Genomic DNA, 26,063 nt, shown 5'->3' on the forward strand with positions numbered 1-26,063 from the left:
GCAAAGATTGGAATATAGTAAATCAATTTTGCTCTGAAATACAATTGCATAAACTCATGTTGCTCATACTATGCCACAAAGTCCCATTATAGATATACTTTCATACATCCAGAGATCTCTATTGTCAACAGTTTTCAAATCCTGGAAGATCATACATTGCACAATGAGATATAAGAGCTCCTACAGGAAAAGTTTTGAATTAAACATCTGAGTCCTACTTGGTCTTGTCAATCAAAAGGGCCTGTTACTGGCCATTAAACAGTGAGAGAAGTAGTCTAAAACCGAAAAGTAACATGATAACTATGTTTGGCTTTCGTAAAAACTCAATGTTGACAAGCAATCATCGTTGCCATCGTACAGCAAATGGCTTTGCATATTTTGTTGCTATGCAATGCCTTGAACTGAGGAAAACAAAACTTCAAAATGCAGCAGGAAATCGTATCGGGCGTCCAGTTTGGAAGAAAAATGATAGTTGCAATTGTGAGTGTGCAAGCGTCACGCAATCACTTTGAAAAAAGTGAATAAATAGAGACCCACTCTTTTTCAAAATGACTGCACGGCGCTGGCGCACTCCATGACTGTATGTAACATTACTCAGTTTGGAAACCTTCATGATAATCCGCCAGAAAGCATCAATTCCTTTTCCTGCATTAGGAGGTTAGACACATTTTTGTAAGTTCAGAAATCAAATGGCGTGTAAAAGCCATATATATTAATCAGGTGGCATTACACACTAGTTAGACCCAGAGGCAAACTCGCACACCCACAAATCACAGCTGTTGAATGTGTGCCTTGTGGAACCATACCGAGAATTTGTCCCATAACATGGCATACCTAAAAATCTAAAACGCAATTGAGCACAGTTTAGGATGGCTCGGTCCCAACCTGAGCTCAAGATGGCTAGGCATGTTTATATGAAAATGTATGTGAAATCCATCTCCAACCAGATTCCAATATACAGACCAGTCAGATGATAATATGACTGACCCCATCTTCTAGAACATGTTTATATCCTGCGCAATCTCACAAGTTCACATGCATAAAAGCATGAGCATAAAGTGCCAAAAAAACCAGAGAAAAATGTCCTAACCCAACGTGCTACTTCTGCAACATGGGCTTGGGCCCAACACTAGCAATAAATTTACTACCCATCGCAAAAGAAGCAGGGGATACAATGCAGCGAAAAAACAGCGCAAGTTGCAAACTCAAGTATTTCCTAAAATTTCTGCATCTTGAAAACTAGACCACCTTGAAAGAATGATCTGGAAGATAAGAAGAGTGGGACAAGCTGCAAATCAAGTTCCATTTTGATGCCTGTCCAGATATGCTTCTAACTGTCCCCTTGCGGCCAATATAAGACCTACATTGAAAAGGCAAAAAGTTAAATTGAAGATATCTGAAAACTCCATGGGCATTTTTAACAGATTGGACTCTAGATGTTTTTCATGTATTCATAGTACAAGAAAAATGCAAGGAGCACAATGGAAGATAGCATCTATATAATTCCACCAGCTTTCTTTTTTGACAAGTAAAATTCTACCCGTTTCCTATAAAGGAATAATTGCAGTTCTACTCTATTTTGTTCAAAAGGGGGTGAGTCTCCATATTGCACCACCAACTGTGAGTTCACTTATAATGATAAATGTGACAAAACCAAACGAGCCAATAAAATAATGGCACTATAAGTGTGGGTGTAGAACCAAGAATATCCACTACAAGAAATCAATCCTGGACACATTAAACCAGAATGGATATTTTCATGGAACAAATTTATATACATACATGGGCAACTGCTAGGGAATAAACTTGTACCAATATGCTAATTTACAAGCCAACAAAACCTTAGCCAAATAATAAGTGGCAGTCGGTCATACAAACTCTTTGTGGCTGTTCTGCTCAATTTAGGACCCTTAAGTCCTAGACCATCAAGTTCTTTCCTAGTGGACTTGAATGGATGTTGATAAGGCGATCCAGCATATCAGGTTATATGCATGGCTCTCAGAAGAGTAGCTAATAAGATATCAGGTTGACCATTGAATACCTAAAAATAGAGCTGATGGCCTCGCAGGCCGTGATTTGAATTCTGGATGAAATTGTACTCCTACATAGAAGGGATGATGTGGAAGCTCTAAAATCTGCATGACACAGGAAAAACGGAAGTTTAAAATTCAATATAATTTGGAAGCAAAAATAAGAATAAAAATTACTTGACTTCTCTGCAGAAACAGTCAATTAGATAAGCTCAAGCTTAATCAGAGGAAGGTGAAGCAAGCCCATGAGCTCCAATCCATGACATGACAACAGAAGTAAATGACCACTACCAAAGAAAAAAAAAACTCTCTTAAAATAGGAAATAGTCAGATTAAGGCAGTCATAATTAAATCAATAATGGGAATCCCCGATTTCATGCGAGTTCAAGCCCATCTACTTATCACTTAGCAGTAAAACCCACCTCCATCCGCCTTCCACTATCATCTTTCCCAACAAATTTGAGGCCAGCTTCTTCTAGAGTTCCAATAACTTCAGGGTTCACCTGCACCAGGCAATTGCTAAAATATAATACCATGCCACTATATTTAGAGGAAAATAAAGCCTAGCATCATGTTTTCCCACTGCAATCAGATTTGAAAAGTAACCTCATATCTGTGCCGATGCCGTTCCTCCACATACTCTGAATTGTGGTACCTAGCAATTACGAAGAAATATAAACATACATGCACATGACAGTGGATGCAAACAACAAAGTACTCTAATTTATAGAATATACAGGCAGTACTATTTCCAAAAATAGCAGACTTATTGGTTGAAAAGCAGCAGAAAAATGGGTAACAGAAAGAAAAGAGAATAGATACTGCTGAATCAATGTTTTTATAACACAGGTCCTAATGTCACAGCCAAATAAATGCAGTAGCAGTGAAGTAGCTCACCAGGAGGACATTAAGGACTATTAGAGCAGCAATAGACTAACCCAGTTCCAGATAAATTGATCATTATTTTCATTAAAATCCATACTTGTCAACTAAACCGCCAGTAAGTTTATTATTTCATAAATTGATACCATTCTATCACTAACACTTGTCTATGACTACAGGACAGGCCAGCCTTTAATTATTTGTCCTTGCAGACTACCTGATGGGTACATAAAATCATAGTCAAGGGATTGACACATAAGGAAAACAATGGACATTTTCATAGACCTCATATAGCTATCAATTAGTGTAAGTATGTTACAGCTACTTTTTGGTATTTTCAGAAATGATCGGTTATAAAAATTACTTACAGTTTTGAAGTAATACAATCAGGGGTCTGGAATAGTGTTCTTCGAGATCCAAGTCTCATTGTGCTTCCCATATGAGTTCTTGAACCCTGGAGCAGAAATGAAATGATAATAATTGCAGAATAAATGCAGGGTATGCATCATGAAAGGTAATTAAACAACTTCATAATAAATGCTACATACCTCAGGCATGAAAATTACAACTGGATTTGGTGTCTGATCATCGAACTCTGTGCTGTTTGCACTTTCCAAACCCAAAACCTAGAACCAAGTAATTAAAGTAGGGTTCATACAAACCGTAGAATGATAGGAAATATAGCGAAAGAAAGGCCACTTACAGATCTAGCAAACTCAATGACAGAAATCTGCATGCCCAAGCAAATCCCAAGAAAGGGAACACTATTCTCTCTAGCATACTTTGCAGCCAATATCATACCTCTAACACCACGATCTCCGAATCCACCGGGAACCAAGACACATGCAGCATTCTGAAAGAGCAACTTTTGTCAAAACCAGTTCCATTTCAATGTAACAACCCCTCCTTTCCTCATTTTTTTCACATGCAATACACTATAAAATTTGGTTGCAGTGCTACAACCCCAAAATGCTTACAAGCAAATGATGTTTCTGTCATAACCAGATAAGGCCCAAGCCTAGACCATTCGGTCTAAAAAAAAAACGATAAATGCTTTGGCCATAAAAGAATTTCACAAAAGTAAATCAACAAACTGACGTAACTTGATATGGTACGTCAGATTGTAAAGATACTTTTATTGTAAAGTAGATCTAATGTATCACATGAGGTCATGTCAGTTTGTGAGTTTACTTTTATGAAATCTTTTTGTGGTTATAGTACTTTTGAGAAAAAAAGAACCCCAAAAAGGTGTTGTTTTGAGTAAGCCCTAAAAACCTTTCATTCTCTCCCCCTTCCCCCACGCATTCACCCTCTCCCTTTCTACAATTTCAACTCGCATCTATGGCCGCACTGCTACAGCCATCCTCCTCGCCGTCTGACCTTGAGGCCAAACCGGTAAGCCCCTCGGCCTTTCCCTCCCTCCGTTTCATCTTTCCAATGCACACACTCTTTCCCCCACTCTAACTGCTCTCTCTCATCACTACACTACTTGGCTTGGCTTTACCATGTTATAGCAGCCATCTCCACCAAATGCTACCGCTGCCTAGGCCTTGTGCCATAGAGAGCTCCACCGCACCAAGCCATCGTCCCCCCGACCCTTTGTTATGCGCCCTGCACTCTCTCAGCTGCACCTCCACACCACATCACCATCACTCACGACATCGCACAAAATTGCTTGTGAGCCTCTCAACCTCCGTCTCTCTCCATGCTTAAGCTAATCACTGTGACTAGTGCCACGTCAAGCCGCAATGCCTTGCTACGTCAAAGTAAGTGTTATGGCTCCTCTCTTTCCCTCACATGGTTTCTCTCTTGAACCCAGCTTACTTTTGTTTCATTGGCACAACCCTCGTTGCAACAACACCTCACCCCTAAAATCCAGCAAACCACCACTCTGAGTTGGGTAAGACTATATTTTCATGGTTCAAATGGTTGTTGTTCTACTAGAAACCGAAGTTGTCTACAATTGCGTAATTGTTTTGGAATTGGGTGATTTCATGGCTTGGTTAATGTTTGAAAGGCTCCTTGATGGTAATGTCATGGTCGGAGAAAGGAATGGTTGTAAGATGTGAGTTGGTGTTTTAATGTGTCGACAGTATGAATGTAAATGTGGTGTGTGTTGGAATGGGATTTAAGCAAATCCAATGAGGTTGGGCTTCTAAGCTATTGGTGTAGTAGTATTTTCAGACATTGTGCTTGCGTCATAAAAAAACCTAAGGTGCCATGATGGACTATTTGCTTATGGGCTGTTTTTGGGCTCATGGATTTTGGCATTTATTGAGCTATGGTTTGAGTTATAGAATTTTGTTAGATAGGTTGGTTTTGTACTGGTATGAGTTATTAATATGGAGTGAGATTTTTCGGGATTAGGTTGTGATACTGCTACTGTTTGAGTTCAAAGCTTAGATAAGACACTGCAAAAGTCAAGTAAACGGTGCTCCTATGCAAAAGTCAGGTAAAATAACTAAGGTTGATTTTGTGAAAAAATTGCATATTTTTGTTATGAAAACAACCTTAGTTATTTTCTGCACCACTCTATCCGAGAAATAAAATGCGACTTTTTATCACGACTGGTGTACACATGAACAATTTTTATACTCTAGTTCTCTACTGCATAAAATGTGAATATGAAGTCTGAAATTTCTTTTTCTGATTATATGATATTATATGTTCAATATATTGTTTTGTTATTGCAATGTATCTGAAAACCCTGAGGCATGAGATTCTGTTTTGCTTTGGTTGTAAACCTTGCCATGGGTTATAATTGTGGCCTCTAATGGCCTTGCCTCGAGTATATTATGTGGCCTTTGTTTTGACCTTACCACAAGTGTAAAATTGTAGCCTCTATTCTGAGTGCATTCACTTTGGTGACAAAATGATTTATGTTCTATTTGGCTAATCACAGATATGTACAACCTTGCCACATGGTAAACATGGCCTTTGTTCTAAGTGCAATCACTTTGGTGACAAAGTGATTTATGTTCTGCTTGGCTAAACGCAGATGTGCACAACCCTGCCACGAGAGTAAACATTGCCTTTCTTCTGAGTGCACTCACTTTGGAGACAAAGTGGTTTCTGTTCTACTTGGCTAACTGCAAATATGCACAACCTTGCCACGGGGGGTAAACATGGCCTCTGTTTCTGTTTCTGATATTGTTTCAACATGCTTGTGCCTTAAGGTCTTTTGCCTATATTATTCTTGTAATAAAATGCTTCTGAAATACCATTTTATTTTTTAGATTGTTTTGTTTTGCATTCTATAATTGGTTCATATTTACACACTAGTATAAGTTCGCTATTTACTGAGTCGGTGGACTCAACCATTTATCTCCACCATTTTTTTCAGATGACCATGATGATTGTGACAGTTGGAATAGATAGCATGTCACAAGATTATAAGAGAAAGGTGAGATAAATGCTAGGTGGCATAAGTGGATTTGTGAGATTTTAGAGAATAAGCAATAGTGTCGAGTTTACTTTCTTTGAAGGATTTTTGAGATATTTGATTTTGGAGACTTATTGTATCTGAGTTTTATATTTTGTGGATTTCAGGTTAAAAGAATCACCCCCGGGTATGGGACGTGACAATTTTATAAGGACTAAGAAAAGTAACCACTTAAGATTGCTGTGGATGAAGATTGGGAATCGGAAGTTTCCCATTCAGTCATTGTATAAGGCTTTGTCAAGCCAAAATCATACTTCGTTCCCTTGAAAACCTATATGAAAACTAAGGTGCCTTCTTTGTGTGGACAGCAGGTCTTGGGAAAGTTTTGACGTTGGATAATTTGAGAAAGAGGGGTCTAGTCATAATGGAATGGTGTTATACGTGTAAGAAGAATGAAGAATTGGTAGACCATCTTTTACTTCGTTGTGAGGTGGCAAAAATGTTATGGGCGGAAATCTTTCATAGAACAGGCATTGCTTGGGTCATGCCCAAGAGGGTGGTCAATTTACTTGCATGTCGGCAAAGATGCACAGCCAATTCACATATTGAGGATGTATGGAGGATGATCCCTCTATGTATCATGTGGTGCTTATGAATTGAAATGAATGATCAAACTTTTGAAAACAAGAAGCGTTCTCCAGATTAGCTAAGAAGTTTCTTCTTCCATACTTTATTTCTTTGGGCATCCTCTTGTGTACTTAATGGAGCTTGCTTCAATCTTGTATCCCTTTCTAGCTCCTTTTCATGTACTAGGTGCATGTTGTTTGTATACCTCTCGTGTACTTGGACTATGCCTATTTATTTCTATTAATAAAATGTTATCTTACTTATCAAAAAAGTATTATGTTCTATCATGTCAGCCTAGATCACATTGTGGGATCTACTTGTCTTATACCATTTTTTATAATCTTAATCAACCTTCCTTAGCCAAGAACCAGGGTGAAGCCAATCTACAATGTGGGATCACTGGGATGAGATATTCTGGAAGCCCCATTGCTATGCTAACACATCTTTCTAGACTGGCTAATGATGACAGACGGAACAAGGTTCTGCCATCAAACCCCATGCCATGGAGAGCAACTTCACCTGAAATCCGGACCTAGACCCACCTACTCCTAACAGGGATGATTTGGAAATATCTAAACCAGGACAGGGCAATCTGTAGCTGTATTTGCATATTTCAATCTTACTATTTTAAGGATGATGAACAAAACCACAATCTTGAATTAGAGAAAGAGGTGTTGCATGCTAAAAGGAAAACCGAGAATGTTAAAAATAATAACAACCATTCAAAGCAGAGCTTACCCTCAAAGTCTCCCATGCAGTAGCATGTGCTCCTGGTGTCTGTATGAGGAACACAAATTTTTAAGTAATACCAAATTTTTACATAAAACATAGCCTCTATAAATGCAACTTCTAAGGGATGAGTACCAATTTAGCACTATCCTCTTCAAGGTCAGAAGCTGCAATCCAATCAATCGATGGCTTCAAAGAACACGCGATGCAGGCATGCAAAAGGGCCTGCAAGAAATTAGGCAAAAAAAAATAAGGGTAGTCAACATGATGGAAATAATATTTATAGACTTTAGAGTTTTAAACTGGGAAGTCAATAAGAGCGCACATCCAATTTTTTCAATCAGTTTGACCATCATATGCAATTACAAGAAAACAATATGGCTTTCATTCCCCAGAACATCATAGTTAATAAAAAAAACATGTAGAGGAACCAAAATTAAAAAAATTAAAAAAAAAAGTATTGAGATGGTTCAGTAATAATTTGATCAGATTAACCATAAAACAATTAATATGTGGATGATGCACCATTCTTGTGCTATGATTGAATCCACATTATAGTTAACAAGCAGTGCATATTATGTGGGTAAAAACAAATCAACAAGACTAAGGCCTTGTTTGGTTACACAGATGAGATGGGAAATCTGTGAATAGTAGTAAATGGTTTGAGTTAAGATTTTTATGGGGTTTTGGGAAAAGAGAGAAAAAGTTGAATAAAAAAATTATAAAGTTAAAAGAGGGTTAGAATATAATTTTTTAATATTATTTTTGTTTTGGGATTTGAAAAAATTGAATTTTTTTGTGTGTTTTGTTCGGAAGTTTGGGAAAGTTGTAATGATTAGATGAAAAAGTTGAAAATTTGAATTTAAAAATAGCTGTATTTGAATGGTGTTTGGATGTTGAAATGAGATGAGATAATTTGAAAGGTGTGTGAAACCAAACCAGGCTGTATGAGCAAATAGGATATTAATTTTCAGAAAAATATCTTATTGCTGTAACACATCATTATCAATAGTTAACATTGCAAGCTCTGCATATGATACGTGTACCCTCCAACTCAAATCAAGCATGGAAGAAATGTTAGTATCACACCTTCACAACAGAAAGATATGAATCTGCTAGGTTAACATATTTCCCAACCAATGCAATCCTCACCTGCAAGCATCAGAAGGTTATAATTTGCCATGGACAAGACAGAAGTATTCAAAGAAAACATTACATCTAATCGTGATAATACTAACAGATTCGGTGAGATTGTCAAATGTCTCAGCCATCCTGGTCCAGTCTTGTAAAGCAGGAGGTGCAGCCAGGCTGAAACAGAACTTTAATAGCAAGTTATAGTAATCAATCTTCGAGCATTAAGTATATTGCTTCTAAATTGAGGGTGCATTTAGTTTGCAGAGTTGAAAAGTTCTACTGTTAAAAGTTCATAGATATAATGTTTCAGCGAATCAACTAAAAGTCTGAGTTGGTCAGAATCAAACATATAGTTTCCCATGATTTCATTACACATTTGAAAAACTTTTGACAGTAGGAAGAGACGAGGCTTAGGTGGTGGGGAAAGAGAATAAAAACTTACTCGAGTAAGTTTAGCTGCTTTAGAATTGAGTGATGAGCATTTTGGTTCTGAAAAAGCAATAAATGTCTAATTATACAACAGCATTAGATGGTATATACTAGAACCAGCAATGACTAAGCGGCATTAAAGAACTGTATTGAACCCACCTTAAGTAAGAGAGGGACATGCCAAATGTTTGGAACATCATGGATATTGAGAATATTACCAGCCTGCAAGAGACCATAAGGACAATGCAAACAAAAATAGAATTCTTTTGACAGATCCACTGAGCAAACTTCAGCAACTTACAGGAACATGGCAAAACTGTGAAAGTTTCTCCTTTGTACTCTCCAACAAAGGCTGCAATATAGTCAACCTTACATTTAAAGAATATGATGATGACAACTAAGCACTTAAATCACAATTCAGATCAATGGCTGCTCAAGTACAAACAAAGAAATAAATGAGGGCATTCAAAACACCCGTTTCTGAGACTTTCAATGTCAAACCACAATAAACATCAATGACTGCTCAAGTACGAATTAAAAAATTATTAAGGAAATTCAAAACACCTGTTACTGAGACTATTTTAATGCTTTAAGAACAGCTTCAATTATACATTACATGCAAGCAGGGAAATCTGTAGACCATTTTTTTACTCCATTGCGAGATTGACAGCCTTGTGGAATGACTTTCCAGTTGATTTGGGTTGGCTTGGATTATGTCCAAAATGTTAGCAAACCTCTTTGCTAATTCGAGAGGGTTACATGGTGACCCAAAAATTGCAGCAATATAAAAGATGGTTTATAGTTAGGTACCCCTCTTGTATACTTCCTGTGTATTTGGACTGCACCCTTTGCATTTATTAATAAAATCTTAGAACACTACATATAAAAAAACCAGAATTTAAAAGACCCAGATTAATAGCAACTTTGGTCACATAGTAAACTGATAAAACAAAATAACTATCAAGAAAATCACAACCAAAAAATGGAATATATAACTTAGGCTTGCACTAAGCCTTCCAAAAACTGTTATGATAAACCCACCCCATTAAGATGAAGTTTGCAAGCAAGCTTTACATCGATTGACTGAAAAGGTTTTCAAGCTAAAGTTCCTTTTTCCTTCTCTCTTGTTAGATGATTTTAGGGCTAGATTTGTCCCAATAATTTATTCCCTCATGAGCATGGAGTTTCCAAGTAGTTAAAAAGATATACCTGAGCAGAGCGACATGCTAAAAGGTGAGGAGTCAAACCTAGTGCTCTAAGTTCCCGGACACTATGTTGCGTCGGTTTCGTTTTCTGCACAACAAAACACAGATAGAGAGTCATATTTTACTCACAGTAAAGAGAAGGGGGGAACTACAATTCCAAAGAATGTAATATCCTAATTTCAGGAAATATGCTCAGCTTTGATGTCCACATTTACAATCAATACATGGCACAACTAAAACTTTGCAGATCTCATAAAGGGATTATGGAGTATTACTTGTTCTCCAACAACGCCCAGTACTGGTATCAAGCTCACATGAACAAGACAGAAGTTATCGTGGCCTGATAAAGGAAATAAATTAGCATGATTCTTTCTGAACATGATGAAAATTCACTTTTATAGTAGCCCCTCCACACCCTCATGAGGAGGTGGAACAGTCTAGGAGGATGAGTGAAACTCCCCCTCCACCCCAGCTACGATCTCTTCCCCATCAGTGGGTGGGTGGTGGCATGGCCATCTCAGGAGCCTATGTACTTGGATTCTTGCCTACTCTTATGATCAATAAAATCATATTCACTAATAAAAAAAAATCTTGTGGGCCCTCCACTTCTTTTGCAGATTTTTTATTTCTAATTTTTATTTTTTTTCCAAAGTACATTTTTATTTTAAAGATGTTTTTTCATTTTTTGTTTTACATGTAGCACGCCAATAACACTTTCAAACAATTATCGGTGCTAGAGTGATGTTTCTAATTGTTTACTAATGAAATAGTGGTGCGGTGACTGATTTGACTAGTGGTGAAATCTAGAGTAAAAACGTTTGATTTTAGAGTCGTGGATCAATCTACCTAAGGAAACCATACAAACCATTTTAGTATTCAACTCTAGTGTATATATATTTACTTCAATTCAACAGCCAAATTTATGAGTTTTTTGAAGAAACACATTTCTTCATAAGATTTGATGTTAGATTTTAAGTTCTTTTATGGGTAAAAAAAGTTTATTAATCCACGTAATTAGGCATAGCCCAAGTACACATAGAGTATACAAGAGAAAACACCTAACTACAAGCTAAGAACTAGAAAAGGCAATGTAGAAATTAGACTTTAAAGTTTAGCATAAACCTAAATATATTTATTTCTTAAAACATAAGTAATGATAGATTGTTGATTAAAGAGGCTATTTTAAATTTTTTGGGGGCCAAAAGATATTTGGTGTGCAGGGTGGGGCACCCTCCCTTAGATTTGACCCTGCAAGGCATATTTTTCTTTGGTGAAACCCAAAACAAAACCAACCTTACCAACTGAAAAGGACAATTGTCGCAGAGCCTCAATGAATGGCATTGATTCGATGTCACCTATTCAAAAGATAAACTACCATTATCTCTTGCAAGTAAAGTAAAACATAGAGATAATTTTCAACACACTAGATGCCTGCTTGTTTTGAATAGCTCATACCTACAGTCCCTCCCAACTCTATCACACAAACATCTGCTGGACCTTCTTGTCCATCGACAGGAATGACAGCAACTGCTTCAATCCAATTCTTAATGGCATCTGTGATGTGTGGTACCACCTGGAATCCACTCAAACATGGTAAAGTTTATCAAAAAAAAAAATGGTAAAGTTCAGTGCACAGTGATCTCCCCGTGCAAGTGTAATAAGAGGCCTATTGAGTTGACGTATCCCACCTGAACAGTCTTCCCAAGGTAATCACCTCGCCGTTCCTTCTCAAGGACAGACTGGTTGAATGAAGAAACAAGGCTATTTTAAGATGCTCGTTGAACTTAAAATAAAGTTAAAAGATCTGGCACTACATCAAATAAATTGGGACCTGATATATCTTTCCCGTAGTAATGTTGTTATCTCTTGTAAGCGTTACATCTAGGAATCGCTCATAATTTCCCAGGTCCAAATCAACCTTTTGAGAGAGAACCAAATAATGGATTGATTAATTCTTTATCTCCCACATACATAATAATACTCCCTGAATATATATAACCAGTAATTATATTTCATACTTTATGAACTAATAGGCATTAAATTAGATCTTATTAAATAAATAAAAAAGGAAACAAACCTCTCCACCATCGTCAAGAACAAAAACCTCCCCATGTTCAAAGGGAGACATGGTACCAGCATCAGTGTTCAAGTAAGGATCTGCAACCGATCAATTGCCGAAACTTAGATGCAAAAGAAAACATAGAATTGCTCCTAAAATTTTCAAACTTTTTTATCCTACATGCTCCATTACAGCCACAAACACATACGTTTATGTGAGTACGTTTATAAATAGAAAAGCTATCCACATGCAGACCCATAAAGAAAAACCAAGTTCCGGCATAAAAAGCTACTCATTTGAGATTAAAAGCAATTAACCAGAGTAAACTATGAAGTTGCAATAGGAAACGCAGAGACACAATAGAAAAAATCAGCTAAACCAAGTTGAATCCAAGCATATACCACTTGAAAGAAAATATGAAAGTCATAAAACCAACGACTCCAAAATTCATAAATACATTTCCAAACATTGTTAAACCAAAATAAACGTTTAACCCAAGAAAACCAAAAGCAATATAGAAGCGATGGGTAAATAAAATGTACCAATTTTGATGGAAGTAACGCGAAGTCCGCAGGCTTTGAGGACGACGCCTATGCTGCTGGCAGTGACGCCTTTGCCCAGCCCACTCACCACTCCTCCCGTAACCAATACGTACTTCATTTTCTCTCTCTTTCTCCGGCGGTGCGGGTTTGTAACTGAAGATGTATTGTTTGTGTCAATGGCCTAGCGGGAAAGGCTTGGCTTTGGAGAAAGAATGGTTTGTTTGGTTTCAACAAGCCTATCTGCCTTATTTATTGTTGCCACCATCTCTTTTCCCAAAAGTGCCTTTTTATCTTTTGGTAAAATCAATTTAATATGATCTCATACAAATAAAATATATAATTAAAAGTAGAGATTGAGATTGGTCGACAAATTGTATCCATTAAACAATACATAGTAATTAAGATAAGAGAAATGATAGTTATATTTATGAGTGGGTAAATATTGTATAATTATTTAAAAAAAATGAATAAATACGAGATTGCATGAAAAGAAAATTAATTTTTTAATAATAATTTTTTTTTTTAAAACAATTACATAATACTTATATATTTTATAACTGCATGTATGTAACATTATTCTTAAGATAATAAAGTCAACAACAGCTCTAATGAATTAACATTGCCATCAATCTGCCATGTGTTTCATTGCTAGTGTGTCCGGGGTTTCAATTAAAGCACCAAGCAAGCAAAAAAATCTTATTGTAAAAGCAATATCTTGTGCTGATTTTCAAAGATTTTCATGCATAGAATTATGCTTTCTTGTTTGTTAGAAACTAGGTACAATACCACTTGTTCGAGGAAGACACGCGTAATGCCCACACATATATGATATACACCTCCACTATATGTTGATCTGATTTTTCTTTTCCAGGAGAGAGTTTTGTCATATCAATGGTCCATTTTTGGTATCAAGTTCCTTTTGTCCGCTAATCTTAACTTTGGTTAACGTGCTGAAGGAAAAAAATACATTCTTTTATAAAAATGATAAATACACAATATTTCTTACAATATATTTCATAATTATATTTAAAAACAAAAGAGGTATTATTCTAAAATACCATATATAAGTAATATTATTTTACAAAAATATCTTTATTTTACATCATTAATTGTTAAAAATATTATGAAAAATATTGTGAGTACCAATACTCATTTTTTATTCCTAATCTTCAAAGTTTCAATGATGGTTCTCTGTCCAAAGTGTGTTTTTCTTTTCCGTCTCTTGGCCCCTTTTCACCTTCATTGACCAAGCAATTGGCTTTATCTTTCTCAAAAAAAAATTTATTTCCAAGTCGATTTATAGAGCACATAGGAAGTGTTTACGTGATATTGATTTAGAATATTAATTTTAAATTTTAAATTTTACAAATCAAATCTTATTATTTAAGTAATGTTGATAATATACTCTACACATAAATTTAAAAATAGAATAACTCATCGATAGAAATCATATTAATAGCAATTTTTTACTGAAAAAAAATGGGCCCACAAATTTAAAATGAGCCCATTCGTTAATGAGTAATAATACATATATAATTATTTTTACAACTTTTTATACAATCATATTTTAAAATGAGAGTATTTATGTAAAATAATATTATTTTTATAAATTATTATCTAAAAATGTCATTCGTATAAAACATAGTTATATAAAAAGTTATAAAAATAATTGTAGACGTATTTGGTATAGGGTGTGTAACTAGGCCGAATTTTCCAGTCCAGTCTGAAACCTGGAAATCTGGATGAATTTGAGCAGTTATCCACCCGGATTGGACTCGGGTGGGTAAGCTGAACTGGATCCAGTATGGACTCGGTTATTGATCCGCTTATGTAACTGGTTATCCGTAACTAGGTCTTATTTTAAAAAAAAAAAACACAAAAAATAATTCAATATTTTCAAATTTTAAAATAAAAAAATACAAAAATTATATTCTAATTAGTTATGATGTATTATTGTTTATTTTATTCTTTGAAAATTAATATTTTGCATTGTGATGTAACAATAATATTATTTATTTTGTATTTTTATTTATTTTGTTATTTATTTTATTTAAAAAAAAAAAAAGAGTAATGATAACATAATACATTTTCACAACAATATTATAAGATGATGGTATTTTTATAAAATAATGTTAATTTTATGAGATGTTTTATAAAAATACCCTTCATTTAAAATATAGTTGTGTAAAGTATTATGAAAAATGTAATGTGTAAATCATTTTTCATGTGAGCAGGTTTGGTGTGTGATGAGGTACAAAATTTTTATCTCATATCATTTCATTATTACACTTTTTCTTTAAATACTTATACAAAATTTAAAAAACAATTTAATTTTTTCAAATCACTAATTCACATTTTTTTAATAAGCAGCTCAACTGGGCCGAGATTTTGTAGTACAGGTGGCAGCTTCGTATTCATACTTCATAAAGATTCTGTCACAGCAAGGAGACCACAAACCACCTCTATATTTTTATGATTAAAGTTTAGCGGTTTGAATATGCAGTTAAAAGTTTGAAATTCAAACTGCTATGTTGCTGTTATATCCAATTAAATTGGGCTTGATGAGCTCCTATTAAAATGGGCTGGCTTGATGAGCTCTATTAAATTGTTATCTTTTATTTTTGTTTGGGTTGTTAAAGTAGTTAAGTGGCCCATGGGCCCAGTTAATGTGAGTTAGAATTGGCCCATGGTCTTAATTAGTGGCTGCCGAATTGAGTCATCTTCTACCTGTATATGATGGTGAAGAGGGTCCTTGTTTGGGAATCTGGAAAATATTCTGAATATTGTTGTTTTGTTTTGAGAGAAATTGGGGACTTCGAATATCTCAAGGCATAGCATTTATCATCATTTCCTTATCCTTGATTCTCTTAATTTTTCTATATTACTATTCCTTTAACAAGGTTCGTTACAGTAGACGTTACCCAAGACGGAGGTGATGAAGATGGGAAGAGAGAGCAAGTATGTCTCTGTACCGTCATGGGCAAATGAAGTAGAGAAGGAAGAAGAAAAGGCCCAAGCTGGGGAGCATCAGAAGCAGAAATTAAACCCTTTCGGCTCTGCGAGACCAAGAGAAGTCGTTCTCCAGGAGCATCGATTGGAGAAAACTCGACCAAGATTTACAAGCACCCTCCATATAGTATATATATTATATAATATAGTGTGTGTGTATATATATATATATATTATAATTGTATTATAGATTGTAATGATAATATATAGTTATTTATAGAGGATTTTAAATTTTAAAATTATATTAATTACTAATTTATCATATAATATAAAATTACTTTATATATAATTATGAACAAAAATTATATATAATATAAAAAATCATATAAAAAATATTTTATACAATATAAAAATTAAATATATATATATGAACCGGTCCGGTCTAGTGTTAAAAAAAAGAAAATCGAAATTGAACTGATTTTGATCAATTTTAAGAAAAATGGAACCGGGACCGAACAAAATCCGATATTTGATCAAATCCATCGGTTCAATCCGGTCCGATTTACCCGTTCGTTTTATTTTTTGACACCTACCCATTCTTATTCATTGTCTGATACCAAAAAGAACAAAAAAAATGTAAGGGTTAATATTCGGATGTTTAAATTTTTGTAGTAACTTCATGGCGGGATATTAAAATCCATAACTTTAAAATTTCCATTACATGGTTCAGGATTTTGTTAATTCAGTACAAACGTAGGGAGATATATGTTTCTACTTTCTAAAGGTTTTGTTATGGGTCTTAGGTCTCGTTTGTTTTTATAACACTTTCATCTCATCTCATCTTATATTATCTAATCATTACAAATTTTCTAAATTTTCACACAAAATAAAATAAACAATTCAAAATTTTCAAATTCTAAAACAATAATAATATTAAAAAAATATTCTAACAATATTTTATTCAATTTTAAACTTTTATCTCATTTCATCTTAAAACAGTACTATTGTTGTTTTTATCGCTTCTTGCAAACACAATTTCCTACAGAAACAAGTCTCGGAATAAGAAGTGTTTTGGACGTGTTTCGTACATACCGCAAAGTCTCCTCGGACAACTGGGGGGTGGACTGCTAACATGCACCAACACAAATTCAAAGGAAGGCTCGGGGTGGTCAAGGGACCCTCCGATGCCTAAGTCAATTTTCTTGATCGGAATTCTTATAGAAGATTATTGCCTGGGTCAGTATGTACCTGGTGGTTTGCTTTTATACTGGTCACAGGGAACATCTCGCACCCGTCGTCAAGGTGCAGTCCTATCATCCTCATGCTCTAGTGGCCTAAGGCATTTAATACGACATAGCATACCAGAGAAGGGTAACTAATGCAACATAATGTACCGGCATGGGTCTCTAACAAAGACGTCGGTGACTTCTTAGCCTGTGTTAGCGACGCCTACCTTTTCCACTCTCAGGGCTCGAGTGATGGTTACTTCTCCTTCACGTCCTTCAACAGCCACAACTCACGAGTACTTGGAAGTGCCTAGCGCAATCACTATGATGTTGCATACCAGAGAAAGGTAACTAATGAGGTGTGGGTCTCTGACAATCTTGTTGGTGACCTCTTGACCAATTCAGGCGGCGCCCGCCTTTGTCAACTCTTTGTCAGGGCTTCATCATTTTTCTCGATTCCCATTTTTATCACTTGGGGGGGTTCTTGGCTGGGCCGGCTCGATCCTTGGGCCCATGAGATGAGCCTCTTGTTTCCCATGGGATTATGGGTCAAATAGACCCCTAGGTCGAGGGATGGGCTTCTTTTATTTCCAGTTGGGCTTAGCCCACTGGACCGAGGGGGTTTTCATCCCTTCCGTTACCCCGCCAATTCTCATTAAACTTGTTCGATAGGAATTCAATTACTCACTCTTCATTTTCCTTTCCCTCCCTTTTATTACTTATTTATTATTATTCTAGAGTCACTTACTTCTGACCTGTCGATTCAGTTTCTAAGACTTCACTGGAATGTCGTTTGGTTTCCCCCACATCGCATTGTACCGCATGCTTCATGGGATTCGAGCTGATCCTTCTTGCTCAAGATGTCGTGCTTACTTTTCTCCTTTTACCATGATTTCTGCCATTTGCGATCTTTGTTCTTCTTGCTCAATACTCTCATTCTCCTTTCCTTCTTCTTCCTTTCTCCTATGCCTTTTTCTCTCGATTCCCATGGCTTCTAAGAAGGTCGTTCAACCTAAGATTCCTGGATGCTTGGACCCTTTAGAGGTCCGTATAGCAGCCCAGTTCTTCATCGGGCACAAGTGGTGTTTGGACGTTACTCTAAAATCCTTGTCTTCACTGTCCTCCACCTTCCAAGTCCCAGACTCAGTGACCTTCGAGGTCCCTGGGCCACGAGAGGAGGCCTTACTTTTGACAAGTAGGTCATCCACGTATGCCTCCATGTTGCGGTCAATCTGCTTCTTAAACATTCGATTCACTAGTTGCTGATAGGTTGCCCATGCATTCTTTAAGTTGAACGGCATAACTTTGTAGCAATAAAGGCCTTTATCAGTAATGAACGACGTATTTTCTTCGTTGTCAGGGTTCAAACAAATCTAGTTGTATCCTGAATATGCGTTCACGAAGCTCAACATCTGATGAATTGCTGTGGAGTCAACGATCAGATCTATTCGTGGTAGGGCTATCCTTGGGGCGAGCTTTGTTTAAATTAGTGAAGTCTACGCACATCCTTCACTTTCCGCTGGCCTTCTTCACTAGCACAACATTGGATAGCCAATTCGGGTAGTGAGCTTCTCGAATGAATCCAAAGGCCAGAAGCCGGTCTACCTCCTATATGATGGTGGTGCATTTTTTGATACTGAAACTCCGATGCTTTTTTCTAATTGCCCTTGCCTTAGGATCCACACAAGAGTTACGCTGGATAAGGGCAGTGTCTATTTTGGGCATATCCTCATGACTCCATGCGAACACATCCTGATGCTTTGTCAGCAGCTTCCCCATACTCTGTCGCATCTCTAGTTCTAAGCTGCTTCCTATCTTGGCCATGGTCCCCTGTTGATCTTCGAACAAATTGATCAACTCGAGCGGCTCGCCTGGTTCCGCTCATACCAGTGTTTGTTCATTCCTGGCTTCTTCTTCCTACGGGGATGGTTGGAAGGGCATGGGAGGTCAACCTCCCCTTTGGTAACGAGCTCTACCACATGAATACCCATTTTAGTGGGCTTTTAGCTCTTGCATATAACACTTTCAAGCCAACACCTGTTCTCCTCCGACTTCCCCTACTCTCGTTGCGATGGAGAACTTCATCTTCAAATGATGGGTCGACGTTACTGCCCTTAATTTGTTTAACACTGGGCGCCCTAGGATGGCACTATAGGATGAGGGCGACTTTACTACTAGAAAGTCTGCCATGATGGAAGAAATGTGGGGTGTTCTCCCATCAATATTGAAAAAGTGATGATGCCTATGGGCTAGACGACATCTCCCGTGAAGCCCCTTAGTGGATGGGCGCCGACCGCAAATGAGTATGATCGATACCCATGCAGCAAAGGCCTCCCAAAAATGTATGTCAGCTGAACTACCGTTATCGACAAGGATTCTGCTCATGGTGAAATTGGCGACCAACATGGTGACCACTAGTGCGTCATTGTGTGGGTGGAGGACCCCTACCTTGTCATCTTCTCCAAATGTGATCACTAGAGTCACCCCGCTCTCCCTTTTATGTCGATGCTCTGCCACATATATATTTCCTGAAAGCGCACTCTCCTCATGTGTGCCTTTCTATTGGAAGATGTTAGCCCACCCCTAGCAGATCCTCCTACGAGAGTTTTGATCTCTCCTATGGGAGGACCCTATCGTGGGGGTGTTCGCAATCGGCCTCGCCAAGCCCCCCGCCCTTCCTGCCTTCTTGGGCTCTTGCTCCTTCTTCTTCGTTGGTCATCCTGGCCCCATCCACTGTCTTGTCTACCTCGTCGATCTTACCTATTTGCCCATGATGATTCCCCCTCCTTCCGTCTAAATGTTTACATTTTGTTATGTTGTGGATTGTAGTTCGGTGAAAACGGTAGTGGTGAGGTTCTCTCCCTCGTGATTTTGCTTCCAAGATAGGAAAATCCCTTGCTTTTTCTATGGTCAACACCGGTCGACCGTGCTGAGGACCAGTACCCTTTGTTAATAAGGGTCTATAACACCCTCCCTCTTGTCAGTTTTGTCCACTCTTATCCGTTGGCTTTGCCTGCGCTGGAGCCTTGGCTTTCTTGTTAGTCTGTTCCATCTCCGTCCTTCTTGGTGTCGATAATGCCTGTAGGGTATCTTTTGCATTAATGAACCCTTAAGCCTGGTCCTTAAACTGCCTCAACATCTCGGGCATCCTACGTGCCAACTCCTCCATGAATGGGCTTCAAGGTCAAATGCCTCCCAAGAGGTCCGTGAGCATGATCTTCTCGTTTTGGTTGATTGTATTCATCTGCTCTTTGCTAAATTTGAATAGATAGGACTTCAAGCTCTCTTCCTCTCATTGTTTGACTGTCAAGAGGTAGGCCGTCTGCCACCGCCTCTTAAGATTGACCATGAACTGTGTGAGGAAAATTTGTGATAGATCCTCGAAATGGCAAATGGAGTTTGGTGCCAGGGATGCAAACCAAGCCCATGTCGCACCTTTTAGGGTCAAGGGAAATGCACGACAGGCGACCTCTCATGGGAACCCGTGTAGGGTCATGTGTGCCCTGAAAGTGTCCAAATGTTCCAAAGGGTCCTTAGACCCGTCATACAGGTCTATCTGGGGGACTTTGAATTTGGACGGCAGTGGCAATGCCATCACGCTCGCAGTGTAAGGTAGGTCGGTGCTGGAGAGCATTTGTTCCACAGAGGAGGATGTTCCTACTCTCCTCACTATCTCCTGATATTGATTTTGGAGCTCTTGGAGTTCCTGTTGTATTCTTTTTCTATCTCCCTCGTTGTCTTCCATCATTACTCTATGTGACTCCTCCTCCTAATTATGGCTTGGCTCCGGGTCCTCCACTGGTCTAAGGGGGGCCTTCTCATAAACCCTCATTTTCTTTCTGCAATGCTTCCACCTGTGGTATCAATTTTTTCATCAGTTCGTCTTTCTCAATTAGTAACATGTCCATGGTTCCTGATGAACCTTTTAGGCCTTGAGTTGCCGCAAGGTTGCCACTGGTGTACGAAGTACACGTTAGTTGGTTAGGAAAGAAGATCTCACAGACGGCACCATTGTTTTGGACGTGTTTTGTATGTACCGCAATATCTCCTTGGACAGCTAGGGGTGGACTGCTAACCTGCACCAACAAAAATTCAATGGAAGGCTCTGGGGTGTTTAGGGGACCCTCCAATGCCTGAGTTGATTTTCTTGATCGGAATTCTTAGAGAAAATTATTGACTAAGTTAGTATGTACCTGGTGGTCTACTTTTATATTGGTTGTGGGGAACATCTCGCGCATGTCATCAGTAAGGGTGAAAAACTGACCGATAAGGTTTATTTGGTGGGACAAACCGGCTAAAACCGACCGTGTAAGGGGGTAAAACTGGCCGGTTCACGGTCGGTTTAACGGTTTGGGCCACACTTTTTGGGCCATTTTAAAACTCAATTCAACCTCTTTTTGGATTCAATTTATTATTCAAGATCATCTACATTTTGAACTTCTTTTGCAGAATTTTTAAAATTAACTTTATATTCAATTTCTTTTTTAATTTTAATGTCATGTATATATTATTGGTAACTAATAACTACTACATATGTATAACTTATACTTTATAGTCTTATTATCTTATATACTAATTACTAGATAAATAAAAATAAATAAATAAAACTCCACTAAATGTTTAATACACATTACAAACAAAATCAATTGTCTTAAACAAGTAAGAAACAAATAACAATTGTTCTTGAATAAAATTTCACAAATTTTCATTCTTCAAGATTCCAAATAGATTCCCAATGCAGTCTTCGACTCTTCAGTCATCAAAAGTTGTGATGAACGATGCTCCTAACTCGATATAGAAAAACATCAAATAATCAATATTAATAAATTAGGATAATGAAAAAAAATTAAATTAAATTATAAAAGTAAATGAATATGGAAATTGAATGAGAAAAACATATTACCAGATTCTACTACAAAACTCTCAACATTATCCATGGAGTCTCGAATATCAGTTGGTGTTGACGGATGTCGCAACCCATTCTGAGTACGAAATACGAATAAGTGCCTCAACAGTTCTTGGAGCCAACGAACTCTGAAAATGATCAAATACACGACTTCTCGTACTAAATGCTGACTCTGATACAACAATGGAAACAAACATGGCTAATACGTCTCGTGCAATCCTTGCAAGTATAGGATAGTTAGGCTCATTCACTTTCCACCAATTCAACAAGTTAAAAGATTAGCTGAATGCCCCATATCCATATGATAAATACCGGTCTATCTTTGTTTTGGTAGTTGTAGATCCAGAGGCAGTCAATGCTAGCAATCACTCATAAAAAAGTTGACTCATGATTGCCTTCAGCATCATTTAGAAGTGCAGATGCCGGAGAGGGAACATGTTCTTTGCTAGTCGAGGTAGAACCAAATGGAGCATTATACTCCGCATACATGTCTGATAATAAATGTCTCACCCTTGACAACAAATCTTCAACCCAATTCTCATAATAAAAACTTTTTAGGTGGAAAGTAAGAAGCCTCAACTTACTACGTGGATTAAGGACAACCTGCAATCAACAACAACAAATTAATCATATCCAATGAACCCCAATACTTATCAAGTTTTATTCTCATGCTTATGACCATGCTCATCAACAGGTATTCTCACTCTCACTCAACCTAACCAACTCTTTTTGGAGCATATAAATCTCCAAAAAACTTATGTTTGCCGTGACATGTAAAGATCCAGAGAATCGACAGGTGGCACCATAAAACATCTTAAAAAATTTCACAAATACCTGCACTGACTCCCACTCCTCAGTTCTAGGAGGTCCAATGTTTCCATCCTTAAAGTAAGAGAGAAAATTGTAGTCCTCACTCTCCATCTGCCTAAAAGCTTTCTCAAATTTCTCAGCAACCTCCAACATCATGTAAGTTGAATTCCATCGGATTTGCACATCAAGGCACAACATTTTTTTAAATCAATTTTCTCATTTTCTGCACATCTCTTAAACTTGTCTAATCTTATAAAAGAGGAGCGCACATATCTAACCACATTTATATTGTAATGGTATCATCACTTTCCTTAAGACCATCATTCACAACAAGGTTTAGAATTTGAGCACAACATCTCATGTGCATATACTTTCCTCCAACATATTCTTCGTCAAAAAATGCCTCAAATATGAAATTGCAGTATCATTTGAGTTAGTATTATCAACAGTAACAGTAAATATCTTATCAATACCCCAATGAAAGAGGCACGATTTAACATATTTTTCAGTAGTATCCCCTCAATAATTAGGGATTAAACAAAAATTAATAATTTTCTTTTACAATTTCCAATCACTATCAATGAAATGGGCAGTTAGGCATATATAATTAAGATTTTGTACTGATATCCACATATTGGTAGTTAATGAAATCCCCATTCTCCCATCTTTAAACAACTTGTTTAAGTTTGGCCTTTTCAGATGCAAATAGTTTCATACAATCTCTTGCAACCATCACTTGACATGACACTTTAAATCTAGGTTCAAGCAATCAAGCCATCTTCTTAAATCATTGTCCTTTAACAATTCTAAATGATAATTCATCGAGGATTACCATCTCTACAAGCGCCAACCTCATAGCCTCCTGAATATATATATGGATTACAAGATTTTTTAATGAACTATCACTCTCTCCAAACCCCTCTAAGGATGCCTCACTTGTCAATGTTGTTTGGTATTTATCTAAAGGCCCATGTTTACGAGGATTTTTGGAACATGAAGATAGATGGTTTTGCATGGTTGAAGTTTCGTTCTTCTTCAAGTGGCAAGTGTATATTTTACCACAATAATTACACTTGGCCTTAAGATCATCTACAAAATAATCCTTAACTTTTGTAAAATGGTTCCAAATAATTGACGAATCATTCCCCTTCTATTTTTTAAGAAGTGGACAATTACTACTATTATGGGCAATTGAGGCCGGGGGTTTTGGTATTTGGGAGTTCGAATCAAGATCAATTGGACTTGACAAATAATCCATCTAATATGTAAAACAAAGAAAGAAAAAAAAACACAATTGTCAATTACACAGCAGCTAGTTTGCAACGTAGCAAACATCACAAATATAAGATTCTAATCTATATTTTAGATCGCTCATAAACCTCACAAATTATTTTAAGAATCAAAATAAATTTATAACAAATCTGTCAATCAACACAAGTTAATAATTTGAAATTTCTATTAATTAAATTTGTATCCCCTATGTTGAGTGACTGAGTCTTATAAATTAAAAACCTAATTGTACAAATCAAAATTTATCAAAATTAGAAAACTCGTGACTGAGTCTTATGAACATTTATCAAATTATAAATTAAAAACTTAATTGTACAAAATCACTTGTGCAAATTCTCATCAACATGGTTCAATGTTCATCATCGATTCACCATCCCAAACCAGAAGACCCTATCCCTACCCCTAGACCCAAATACCACAATGGCACAACCTCTTATCAAAAAATAAATTTCAACAAAATTAGACTCATCAGTCGATAGTCATCACTAAAATTAAAACAAAATCTCAGAATCAGAGTATTCAAATTTCAAAATTATACCTAAAAAAACGTGGAGTGGTGGAGGTTGCACCGTTTGCAGGAGGAACGTGGAGTGGTGGAGGCTGCGTCGCTGCAGCTGCTGTTGTTGGAGAGTTGCGGAAAGTTGAAGCTGGAGACCTTAGAGGTTGGATGGCATGGAGTCGTGGACGCTGGAGTATCTGCAAAGCAGTGCTGAGGGCTTGAATGAGAAAAGAAAAAGAGGGAGGGGATTTGAATAAGCCCTAGTAGAAACGGCGTCATTTGGCGCCGTTCCCTTTATTTATTTTTTTCTAAACTAAAGAAGTAGAATGACGTTGTTTCACTTATTTAAGTGAAACGACGTCGTTTAATAATGGTATATATATTAAAAAAAAAGGGCCTGCTGACATCGACCGGTTTATCGATTTTTTACTGGTTCAAATTGGGACCGAACCGACCGATGCCAGTTTTGTTAATTTACCACCGACGGCCGATCGGTTCCCTGTCGGTTTCGGCCTGCTCTAAGCTCCGGCAACTGGTCTAAGTTGGCCCCGATTGGTTGGCCGATTTTTTGTATAGACCTAGTTGTCAGGGTAAAGTCTCATTATCCTCATGCTCTGGCTGCCTAAGGCATTAAATGCGATGTAGCGTACCAAACAAAGGTAACTAATGCGGCATGGGTCTCTCACAAAGACGTCAGCGACTTCCCAGCCTGTGTTGGCGACGCTTGCCTTTTCCACTCTCAGGGTGCAGGTGATGGTTACTTCTCCCGCACGTCCTTCAGCAGCTGCAACTCATGTGTGCTTGGGGCATGCCTGGCACAATCACTGCGATGTTGCGTACTAGAGAAAGGTAACTAATGCGGTGTGAGTCTCTGACAGTCTTGCTAGCGACCTCTTGGTCTAGGCAGGCAGCACCCGCCTTTGTCAGGCTCTTTGTCAGGGCTTCATTATTTTTATCGATCACCGTTTTTATTAGTTCGGCCGTGAGATGAGCCTTTTGTTTCCCATGGGGAATGGGCCGAATAGACCCCTAGGCCGAGAGATGGGCTTAGCCCGTTGGGCTGAGGGGGTTTACATCCCTTCCAATAAGCATATTAAAGAAAACATACATGCACCCATTGTATCGATTGTCAACACAATTCAGGCAGTCCCCCAAAGGAGATCAAAAGATACATAATGAGATTCTTTATGAGGCCAACTTGCATGGGCACCATTGGCTTTCCATAATCAGATTCCTATAATGTTTTCACCCCCTCCTAGTTATCCACCTAAGAATGCAATCCCCAGATTATTTGAGGAGTTAGGCGTAGGTTATAATGGTCATGGCTTGGACATTTAAAAGCAAAACTTTCATCGGAAGAAGAA

At 37.4% G+C, this 26,063-nt stretch overlaps 1 protein-coding gene and 1 long non-coding RNA gene across 2 annotated transcripts; both read right to left on the reverse strand.

The window, feature by feature from the left end:
- Positions 1 to 39: 39 nt before the first annotated feature.
- LOC108994151 (CTP synthase-like) lies at positions 40 to 13,244 on the reverse strand. Its single transcript, XM_018969255.2, has 23 exons — positions 13,020 to 13,244; positions 12,496 to 12,575; positions 12,250 to 12,336; positions 12,107 to 12,157; positions 11,874 to 11,991; positions 11,717 to 11,773; positions 10,694 to 10,758; positions 10,423 to 10,506; positions 9,515 to 9,565; positions 9,373 to 9,435; positions 9,227 to 9,273; positions 8,889 to 8,958; positions 8,740 to 8,802; positions 7,786 to 7,875; positions 7,660 to 7,698; positions 3,616 to 3,765; positions 3,461 to 3,538; positions 3,281 to 3,366; positions 2,637 to 2,685; positions 2,453 to 2,533; positions 2,042 to 2,135; positions 1,249 to 1,360; positions 40 to 645 (listed from the first exon to the last, which is right to left on the reverse strand). The coding sequence occupies exons 1-22, from the start codon at positions 13,135 to 13,137 to the stop codon at positions 1,296 to 1,298; spliced, it is 1,686 nt and encodes a 561-aa protein (XP_018824800.2). The 5' UTR covers positions 13,138 to 13,244; the 3' UTR covers positions 40 to 645; positions 1,249 to 1,295.
- An 8,660-nt stretch (positions 13,245 to 21,904) lies between these two features.
- LOC118343845 lies at positions 21,905 to 24,890 on the reverse strand. Its single transcript, XR_004797636.1, has 3 exons — positions 24,739 to 24,890; positions 22,098 to 22,703; positions 21,905 to 21,978 (listed from the first exon to the last, which is right to left on the reverse strand). It is a non-coding gene; the product is annotated as an uncharacterized LOC118343845 (long non-coding RNA).
- Between the last annotated feature and the right edge of the window lie 1,173 nt (positions 24,891 to 26,063).

The sequence above is a fragment of the Juglans regia genome, chromosome 11 (assembly GCF_001411555.2).
Source record: "Juglans regia cultivar Chandler chromosome 11, Walnut 2.0, whole genome shotgun sequence".
NCBI classification, from domain to species: domain Eukaryota; kingdom Viridiplantae; phylum Streptophyta; class Magnoliopsida; order Fagales; family Juglandaceae; genus Juglans; species Juglans regia.

Excerpts from the sequence above, each read along its gene's own strand:
- LOC108994151 (XM_018969255.2), bottom strand. The coding sequence starts at position 13,137 with ATGAAGTACGTATTGGTTACGGGAGGAGTGGTGAGTGGGCTGGGCAAA. Across the intron at positions 11,774-11,873 it reads AGAGTTGGGAGGGACTGTAG|GTGACATCGAATCAATGCCA; the intron begins GTATGAGCTATT and ends TCTTTTGAATAG. Across the intron at positions 8,803-8,888 it reads TTGACAATCTCACCGAATCT|GTGAGGATTGCATTGGTTGG; the intron begins GTTAGTATTATC and ends TGATGCTTGCAG.